The 11,176-nt window shown below is 36.8% G+C and overlaps 1 protein-coding gene across 1 annotated transcript in view; it reads right to left on the bottom strand.

Annotated features, from left to right (window-relative positions):
- Positions 1-578, bottom strand: part of LOC102837568 (olfactory receptor 5AN1-like) — a gene marked incomplete at its 3' end in the record, with an annotated part of 1,897 nt that extends 1,319 nt beyond the window's left edge. Inside the window, exon 1 of the mRNA XM_006876486.1 lies at positions 566-578. Coding sequence (XP_006876548.1) covers positions 566-578 — 13 coding nt within the window. The remainder of the gene's footprint in view (positions 1-565) is intronic.
- Positions 579-11,176: the final 10,598 nt, after the last annotated feature.

The following is an 11,176-nucleotide window of genomic DNA, read 5'->3' as shown; positions in this document are numbered from 1 at the left end:
TTCAACAAATCATACACCTTGTTTCATTACAATGATTATAATCCCCTCCATCTACCATCAGTTAACAAGTGTTTCTATTCACGTTAGCTTTTTTTTTTTTTTTAAACACTCATGCGTAATAATTTACACCACCAATGGGCACATTATGCAAGTTTGCCTCCTGGCTACCAGCTCTTAGTCCCTCTCTTACCATGAATCTAGATTACTCAGCTGTCCCCTCTCTCCATGTCTCCATTTCTGCCTCCATATCTGGTGTTGCTGCTTCTCTGGATAAGGTCTCACGTTCTGTTTGTGCTTTATCCTTTGATAATCCTAGGCTCCTTTGTTTCTGGACTGTAAAATTAACTACTCCCCTGTTTTTGTTGCAAAACTTCTACCTTTGCAATTGTGAGAGTCACAATTAGTCATGATATCAATTACTCACTGTTGAATCATAAAAATCTTATCCTCATCTCTTTTAACCAGACCCATCTAGACAAGATGACAGCTATTCAGCAGGGACTCTTTCTTCAAGCCCACACACTATTAAACTAGGCTCCCCCTTGAAACCTGGTAAGCCAGTCACTTCGTGCCTTCATCGCCCCCTCAATTTTATGTCTAAGTTGCCGGTCCCTATCTACCCTTCCCTCTCTGTTGATATTTAGAGTAACTACCTAGCGTAGTGGTTATGAATTGGGCTACGAACTGCAAGGTCAGCAGTTTGAAACTATCAGCTGTTCCGCGGGAGAAAGATGAGGCTTTCTGCTCCCGTTACAATTTACAGCCTTGGAAACCCTGTACAGGGTCGCTATGAGTCGGAACCGACTCCACGGCACATAACAACAGCAATAACAACTTCCATGAGTATAGGTCAAGTTCATCAAATTGTAGCAATTTACTCTTGTTTCCTTTATCAATTTTTTTCCATCTTCTTTTAGTCGTGTTCTGATTATCAATCCATCGATGCTAGGTTTAAGTACATTTTTGCAGATTCTGTGTCATTGAAGGTTTCCTTCATTTTCACTGCCTCTTTGATTTACCAAACAAGATATCCTTTTCTAGCAATTGATCTTTTAAATATATTTAATTCATCATGTGTATTTAGTATATATGATATTTAATTCATTGTGTATATTAATTCACTATATATATATACATTATATATATATGTATATATATATATACATATACAGTGAGAGAGCGAGAGATTTGCTTCACTGATGATGAATGAATTGAGGTGGAAGCAAAATGAAATCTATCCAAGAATTCTAAAATAAAATAAGAGAAGCTGAACATTATAGTGAGACATAATGGAGGACTAACTGTCCAAACCAAATACTAAAAATACTACATAAAATATTTTAGAAATCTTTTCAAATACCTACCATTGCCATTGTCTTAAAAAAAAAAAAAAAAGTATTAGTAAAAAAAAAAAAAAAACACACAAACAAAAACAACACTAAATGAAAATTGGATCTAGTGATGTATCAAAACAATGAATCTGTCTTAGTATTGAAGAAACTTGTCAAACATATTGAACCTGAACCTACATTTTTTTCAACATCATAGGATTCCCCAGTCAATGTGGAAAATCTAACAGAAGAGCCCCAAACAAAGCTGGATGTCTCAAAGTCCCACCGGATTATGTCATGTACATAAAGATAAGAGGTGAAATAATCATCATCTCAAAGAACTTTAGAAATCTTTCTACTTAAAAAGCCTGGCTTTGAGTGGAGAAGATGAAGTTGATTTGAACTCCAGTCAATTTGTAACTATAACTCACTTCACAAAATTTGAAATATCTGTACACACAGTTCAATTTCACACTACTGAGTATGCTTGAAAGAACTTAAAAGGCAAATCAGTTTCAAGAGATCCTTAGCTGATAGAAGCCAAGGCTTATCAACAGTGTTCATAAACAGGTTATTGCAACTGTGCTATGACTTGAGAACCTTGTGGTATATTGTAAATCAATTCAGTTTTGTTCAAGAAATTATTCATGTAGAGTGTGTAATAGATGAACTAAATAAATAGTGCACTTAATACTGTAATAGATTTACATTCAGGGAAAAACTTCATCTTGTTAAAAACCAAAATTAAAAATGTAACTAGAAAAAAATTTTTGGAATTCAAGAAACTCATGTCTGTCATTCAGGCAAACAGCAAATACATGAAGAAATGCTTATGATCATTAACCATTGTTGTTGTTAAGTGCCATCGAGTTGATTCTGACTCAGCAGCCTTGCATAGGGCTCCCAAGGGGTGGCTGAGGGGTTTGAACCACCGACCTAGTGGTTCAAAGCAACCTTGTGGTCCAGTGCTTTGTTCCACAGCACCACACCAAGACTCCTCCAAAAAGCAGTTGGTGAGTTTGAATTCTCGACCTTGTGGTTCAAACATATCTTGTAGTGCAGTGCCTATCTTACAGCTCCACACCAGGACTCCTCATTAACCACTGTTGTTACTATTGTTAAGTGCCTTTGAGTTAGTCCTGACTCCTAGCAACGCTGTATAGCATTTCCAAGGAGCGGCTGTGTGACCTGCAGACCTTGTGTTTCACAGTCCAGGGCTGGCCCGACAGTGCTACACCAGGAGCCCCAGTAACCATTTGTTATTGTTGTTGTTAAGGAGATGTAAATAAAAATAACAATAATTGTGTTTGGAGAGACTGCAACTCTCATATACAGCTGGTGGTATTGTAAAATGGTACCACCACAAGGAAAGCAACATGGTGGTTTGCTAACAACGTTAGAAATAGAGATACCATCTGATTCAACAATCCTACTACTAAGTACACATCTTATAGAGTCAATAGCTGTGACACAAATAGATATATACACACCCATGTTCATCACAGCACTATCACAACAGCAGAAAAATGGAAACAACGTAAGTGCCCAACAATTGATGAATAGATAAACAAAATGGTTTATACCATGTAATTCATACCTTACAATGGAATACCATGCAATGTCAAAGAATAACCATGAATCAGTGAAATGTCTCATCACATGACTTAACATGAAAGACCTTATGCTGAGTGAAATAAATCAATCACAAATATATACATATTGTATGAAGCCACCATTACAAAAACACAGGAAGAGGTTTACATGCAGAAACATTCTTTGATGGTTACCAGGGAGTCCTTCCAACCTGAGGGGCTCATTTCCCTGCACTGTATCTAACAGTGTTTCTCTGCTGTTCATATGGTTTTCAGTGACTAAATGTTTGGAAGTAGTTCATCACTCCTTCTTCCTAGTCTGCCTTTTTCTGGAAGCTCATCTGAAACCTGTCCACCATAGGTCACCCTGCTGGTTTAAAATACTGGTGGCATAGCTTCCAGAATCAGAGCAATTCACAAGCCACCACAGTACGACAAACTAACAGATGAGTGGTGGTTTGTTGTTGTTAAGTGCCATCAAATAGGTTCCAACTCATAGGGACCCTGCATGAATCTCTAGCATTGCAGTTCAAATCAACCTTGCAGTCCAGCGCATTAATCCTCAGAGCCAACCAGGACTCCTTACATGTAAAGATACTGATTCTAAATATTAAAAGATTATTTTAAAACTCTAAGGATACTGTTGAAAAATGTGTATAAGGCAATACAGTTATTTACATGCTTACATAAGAAAAGTAAGTATATTGCACTAAAATCACTTCTGGGATCACCTTTCAGTTAAGTATCAGATTGGCTTATAAAACAAATAATATCACTTGTGACTATTGTGACACCTAAAAAATTACCTACATGAAACCAAATGTCAGTTACCCTAAAACAAAGATAAGAAGGTCTGGAGGAACAAGGAAACTAGATGAATGGAAATGGAACAACCAGAAAGGAAATAATGAGAATGCTGACACAATGACTCTAATCAATTTCACTAAACAATGTTGTTCCTGTTGTTAAGTGCCATCGAGTTAGTTCTGATTCATAACAACTCTGCATAAAGTTTCCAAAGAGCATCTGGTGAGCTTGAACCACCAACCTAGCAGTTCAAATGGCTTTACAGTCTGGAGCATTAATCCAGAGTGCCACACCAGGACTCATATACAATTGTTGTTTTTATTATTAAGTGCCATAGAGTGGGTTACAACCCATAGTGACTCCATATAGGGTTTCCAAGGGGCAGCTGGTGAGCTTGAACTGCCGACTTTGCAGTTGAAACAGCTTTGCAGTCTGGCGCATTAACCCACAGCGCCACACCAGGACTCCCAAAATAAAACCTTTGTCATTAAGTTGATTCCAATTCATAGTGAACTTATAGAGCAGAGTAGAACCATCCCATAGGTTTCCAATTTCCAAGGCAAAGGAAACAATCGGTCACATCTTTCTGCCATAGAGCTGCTGGGGGTTTTGAATCACTGATTTTTACAACCAAGAGATTCACCACTGCATTATCAGGGCTTCTGACCAATAAGTATAGAAATTATTAAACAGGATCCTAAGTTTTTATATAAACTTTCATCAAAATCACAATAAAGTATTTAAAGAAAATAGGGAAATGGTCTAAGAAGCTAGAATAAGAATGGCTAAAAGTTAGTTGCAAACAAAACGTATTAAAGTGGGTTTCAAAAGTTTGTGGGGAAAATTCCATTATCTTTTAATTTAATGTTTTCCACAAATTTTTGATGTCACCTCATATTTGAAAATATTTGAGAATGATCAAGATGTATAAAGAGAAATTAAAAAACAGTGTTGTAAATGAACAGGAGTACATACCTGAAGATGCATCAGAGGTTTCAAAAAATAGTATGAAGCATATCCAAAACTTCTTGTTGTTATTGTTAGGTGCTGTCTAGTAGATTCTGATTCCTAACAACCCGCAACCCACATAACAGAAAGAAACACAACCTGATCCTACAACATCCTCACAATTCCTGCTATGCTTGAGCTTATAGCTGCTGCCACCGTGTCAATCCATCTTGTTGAGCATCTCCCTCTTTTTAGCTGAGACTCCACTTTACCAAGCATGATGTCCTTCTCCAGGGACTGGTCCCTCTTGATAACATGGACGAAGTATGATAGGTAAAGTCTGGTCATCTTGGCTTCTAAAGAGTTTCCTGGTTGCACTTCCTCCAACTTCTGGCAATCCTTGGTACCTTTAATATTCTTTTCTCTAACACCATAACTCAAATGTATCAATTCTTCTATGGCCTCTGTTATTCACTGTCCAACTTTCATATGCATTTGAGGGTATTGAAAATACCATGGCTTAGGTCAGGCACACTTTAGTCCTCAAATTGACATCTTTGTTCTTGAACACTTTAAAGAGTTCTTGTGCACCAAATGTGCCTAGTGCAATACGTCATTTAATTTCTTGACTGCTGCCTCCAGGATTGTTGATGGTGCATCCAAGCAAAATGAAGTCTTCAATAACTTCAAACTTTTCTCCATTTATCATGTTGTTACTTATTGATCCAGTGGTGAGGACTTTTTGTTTCCTTTACATTGAGATGCAATCCAGACTGAAGTTTGTGGTCTTTGATCTTCATCAATACATATTTTAAGTTCTCTTCACTTTCAGCAATCAAGCTTGTATCATCTGCATATCACAGGTTGTTAATGAGTCTTCCTCCAATCCAGTTTCCACATTATTCTTCATATAATCCAGTTTCTCAGCATACAGATTGAATAAGTATGATGAAAAAATACCATGCTGTTATGCACCTTTCCCAATTTTAAACTATTCAGTGTCCCCTTAGTCAGTTTGAACGATTGCCTCTTGGTCTACATATGGGCTACTCATAAGCACAATGTTGTCCATGTAGTTTCTCATAATCCTACACAGTCTAAAGCCTTTGCATAATAAATAAAGCACAGGTAAACATCTTTCTGGTATTATCTTCTTTCAGCAAAGATGCATCTGACATCAGCAATGAATCTGTCTTAAACCTCTGGCAGTTCCCTGTCAATGTACTGCTATAGCCATTATTGAATTATGTGTAACAAAAATTTTTTGCACGTAATATTATTGATATTATCCCATGATTTCTGCATTCCAGTGAATCACCAGTGATATTATCCCATGATTTCTGCATTCCAGTGAGTCTTTGGAATGGGCACAAATATGGATCCCTTTCCATCAGTTATCCAGGTAGTGGTCCTCCAAATTTCTTGGCACAGATGAGTGAGCACCTCCAGATTTAAATTTGTATTCTTAGTCTGGAAGATCAGCTGAAAGCTGTCCACTGTGGCGATCCTGCTGGCATTCAAAATAGAGTTGTCATAGCTTCCAGCATCACAGCAACACATAAGCTACTACAGTGCAAAAAATTGACATACAAGTGGTGGATATACAAAACTAGACATTGTTGTTGTTGTTAAGTGCCGTCGAGTCGGTTCTGACCCATAGCGACCCTGTACAGGGTTTCCGAGTGTGTAAATCCTTACGGGAGTAGAAAGCCTCATCTTTCTCCCGCGGAGCGGCTGGTAGTTTTGAACCGCTGACCTTAAGGTTCACAGCCCGATTCGTAACCACTAAAAACCAAAAATTTATTTTGAAAAAATATTAATAAACTATAACTTGTCATAAATGATTTAATTGGAAAGTGAAAAATTAATTGGAAAGTCCTGTTGTCAATAAAGAAGACTAATGTAGTTAAGTGCAGATTGTTGTTGTTGTGAAGTGCCATCGAGTTGGCTCCGACCCAGAGTGACCTTGTATAGGGTTTCCGAAGAGAGACTAGTGAGCTTTAACCACCGACCTTATGGTTCAAAGTGACTTTGCAGTCGGGAGCATTAACTGACAGTGCCACACCAGGACTCCAAGTGCTGATTAATCAGTTCCAATTTATAGAGATCCTGTATAGGATTTCCAAGGAGCAGCTGTTAAGTTTGAACTGCCAATTTTGTGGTTCAAACAGACCATGAGGTCCAGTGCTTATCCTACAGTGCCACACCAGGTAGATGAATAGATAACTCTATATCATCCCAGAAAAAAAATACTTTAGTAACAAGAGTTTCTAGAAGCATTGGAAACAGCATTGTTTTCCTATCATAAAAGAAATCTTTAATAATAATTTCACTGTGAATAATGCATCTGCTGTAGAATTTTGTAGATAACATTTATCATGCTAGAGAAGTTTTATTCTTTATATGATAAAAATGCTAAAAACCATCGGTTACTATTAAATTTTATGACTTCTTTTGCTAATAGTTTGCAGTCTTTTCAAATCTATTTATGAATAAGACTGGCCTATTATAGATTTTCTTTCTCATGGTTTCTTTTTCGTGTTTAGTATCAAAACTCTTCCTTTTGGTGTGGCTTTTCAATGCTTCTTCTGTTTATCTGTTCTGTCAAAGCTTATTAAGTCTGTTCAGCATCATAGAGATCTTATATACAACAGAACAAAACGCTACTCGATCTTTCGAAGACCTTACATTGCTGCTGCCACTGTGTCATTGCTGGAGGTATTTTTTTTTTTCCCCTGACCCTCTACTTTACCAAGCGTGGTGTTGTTCCCCAGGGACTGGTCCCTCCTGATAATATGTCTGAAGTATGAGAGACAAATATGTGCTTAGTTTTAGCAAAATAGGTCTATTTTCCTTCCAGGGAGGAAGGTCTAACATAGTGAGTTTTTCTGTCCAGTGACTGGCTGGTAGCCTTGAGCAATGATGCCATACTGGGGATTCAGCATTGTTCTTTGTTGCTGAAAGGCTGAACATTCAGGAGCAAGAGTGAATCACACAGCATGCTCAAGGGTAAATGATGTTGTTGCTGTTGTTATTAAGTGCCATTGAGTTGGTTTTGAATCACAGCAACCCTGTGTATGGTTTCTGAGGAGTCCCTAGTGGGTTTGAGCCACTGGCCTTGTGATTAGCAGTGCAGTGCATATCCTACTGTGCCACACCAGGACACCAAATGAATATGTGCTTGTGGGTCCAAAAAATATTTAGGGCTAATGCTCATTTGCCATAAATATTTTTTTTCCAGTAATATTGTAGATGTTGTTGCTAAGTGCCATCAAGTCAGTTCCTACTCATAGTGACCAAGAAGAAACTTGTGGGTTGGAACCACTGACTTTGTGTTTATCAGTACAGTGCTTATCCAACAGTGCCACACCAAGGTAACAAATGATTGTGAACAGTTCTGGAGCTACCTATACTTGTTGATTGAGCAGAGGAGAAATAGCCAGAATACTCACACCCACAAGCAGAAAATCAATGTAGGGCATTGTTCTTAGCCATTTTCTAAACACGAGTTTCTCAGCTTCTGCACTATAGACATTTTGGGTTGGGTAACTCTCTTTTTTTGGGGGGTGGGGGTGGGGGTGGGCTATTATTATCAATGTTTCACTGCAACCCTGGCCTCTTCACACAACATACCAGCAGTACCCTATTCTTCTCCTGAGTTGTGATAAACAAAATGTCTCCAGACATTGCCAGATGTATGATATTGGGGAGAGGGGACAATATCTCCCCTAGCTGAGAATTACTTTTCTATACCATTTTTCCACACAGGCTTCCATTGCACAATTTCACCTAAAACTAAGATGAGTAGTAAGCAAAAAGAATCTTTACAACATTGATTCAAATAATAAAGAAAGGAACAAGAAAAATAATTGCTGATTTTTTAAAAATTGATAAAAAAAATTAGTTGCCCAACAACTTAGACATTGGCTACTCAAAATGGGGGGGGGGTGCTACAAAAACATGAAATGACTGATTTAAAAGTCAAGAGGGAGCCTAGTTTCAGAGGGTGTCGGGAAGGTAGAATCTCCACTGAGTGGTTTCCAACCTGTCTGGGTGGGGCTGATGAACGGAGATGGGGATAAGACTCTTGTGGTTCAATAGTGAATAATTGCTATCAGGACTGACTGTGAGTGTTGCAAATGTAAAGGTACACATTCTGTAACAAAAGGAGGGGAGTGTTTGATCTTGCAGTTCAGGAGGGGAGAACCCTGGGACTATCAAGGAAGAAGAGTGGACAGAGTGCAAGACCCTATCCAGAGAAGCAGTGATACCAGAGATAGAAGCAGAGATGATGACTTGGAGAAATGGAGGGGCTGGGGACTCTGAACTCAGAGAGGGAGAGGGGCTGTGTGCTGGAAGCCAAGGGGCAAGATTGCAGGGTATATCCTTTGGTTGTTTGAGTATTTACATATTCCTGAGTGCTTCAGTTTATATTAAAAAAAAATAAAACAACAACAACAAAAAAAAAAACAACAGAGAGAATGGAAGCAAATGCTGTTTAATGATGATGCATGGCGGGGAGTGTAATCATTGCAATAAAATGAAATACGATAGGATGAATGTAAAGCTGATGTTCTTCCATGTAAACTATCACTCAATTCACAATAAAAACTTATTAAAAAAAAAAATCATTGCCCAAGAAGTCATGAACATTGAGTTTAGACATAAAAATAAGTACATAAAAATCTATAACTCAAAAGTTGAAGGCATAAGAAAGAAATAGGAAGCCAACAGAAGTAAATTAAAACTGAATCCACAAAAGTCGGCTACATAGGAGAAAAAGAAAGGACCACCAAAAATACAGAAATGAAGTCCCTGTAACAAACAGTAATAAGGACAAAATAGACTACTAAAAATGCAACAATGAATACACCTTTACATCAAACCAATAAAGGGAAAACCATGAAGAATTTATAAACATTAGAACAACAGCAGTGAAGAAATTGACAAGAAAACACACAAACAAAAAGAACTCAGCATGCAAAAATATGTGGAACAAAGAAAACAGAAGCACCAGAAAAAACACACAGCAAAATGACTGCATTCAATTTATACCTTTCAATAATTACATTACATGTCAGTGGATTAAATGAACCAGTCAAGAAACAAAGAGTAGTAGAAAGCACATCTTACACACAAAGACAAAAACGGATTAAAAATAAAAGCATGGGAAAAAATCAAGCTAATGGAAATTAAAACAGAGCAGGAGTGGAATATTATTTTCTGATAAGATAGACTTTAAGGCAAAAACCAAACAAAGGACATTTTCTCAAGATCAGTGGGCCAGTTGGACAAGAGGACATAAATCATAATAAATATCGATGTTTTCAGTGAAACAATCTCAAAATACATAAATCAAACTCTAATAGAATTGAAGCAAGAAATAAACAACTGTAAAATAATAGTAGGGTATTTTAATCTACCACTTTTGACACAGTACAGAATAACTAGAAAGAAAGTTAATTAAGACACAGAAGAACTAAACAATACTAAAAACCAACTTGACCTCATAGATTTGTAAAGAGCACTCAACCCAACAACAGCACAATACACATATTTCCCAGTGCACATGGAACATTCTCCAGAATAGTCCACATGTTTCACCTCAAAGCAAGCCTGAATAAATTTTAAAACACTGAAATACTAAAAAGCATATCTTCAGATCACAATGCTATAACATTAGAAATCAACAACAGGATGATCCAGGAAACGCAATTAAATGCATGGGAATTGAATAACACCCTGCTTAAAAGCTACTGGATAATAAAAGAAGTAAAAAATGAAATTAAAAAAAGAAATTCCTTGAATCAGAAGAGAATGAAAACACAACATACCAAAACCTTTAGGACAGAGCAAGAGCAGGCTTAAAATAAAATTTACAGCAAGAAATTCACACATCTAAAAAGAAGAAAGAATCCAAATCAATACATTGTCACAACAATTTAGAAAAAGACCAGCAAAATAAGACTTCAGTCAAAAGTAGATAAGAAATAATAAAGATTAGACCAGAAATAAATGGACTAGAAAGAAAATAAATAAATAAAAAGAATCAACAAGAGAAGAAATTGGTTCTTTGAAAGGATTAATAAAATTGGCAAACCATTAGCAAATCTAACAAGAAAATAAGGAGAAGATTCAAATAACATACATATGAAACAATATGGGTGACATCACAACAGAATCTGTGGATAAAAAGGATAATACCAGAATACTATGAAAAACAACACTCCAATAAATGAATAAATTTTTAGAAAAGGAATAAATTTTTAGAAAAACATGACCACCTAAACTAACATGGAGTGAAGTAGAAAATTTGAATAGACCTATAACAAAAGAAGAAATTGATCAGATAACTAAAATACTTCCAACAATGACAGCCAGGCCTGCATCGCTTTAGTGGTGAAGTCTACCAAACATTCAGAGAAGAACAGACACCAATTTTACTCAAATTACTCCAGAACATAAAAAAAGGATATAAAATTATTGAATACATTTTAT

This window comes from Chrysochloris asiatica, unplaced genomic scaffold, assembly GCF_000296735.1.
Source record: "Chrysochloris asiatica unplaced genomic scaffold, ChrAsi1.0 scaffold00381, whole genome shotgun sequence".
NCBI lineage: Eukaryota > Metazoa > Chordata > Mammalia > Afrosoricida > Chrysochloridae > Chrysochloris > Chrysochloris asiatica.
The sequence above is the reverse complement of the archived record's forward strand: the minus strand, read 5'-3'. Positions and strand labels throughout refer to the sequence as shown.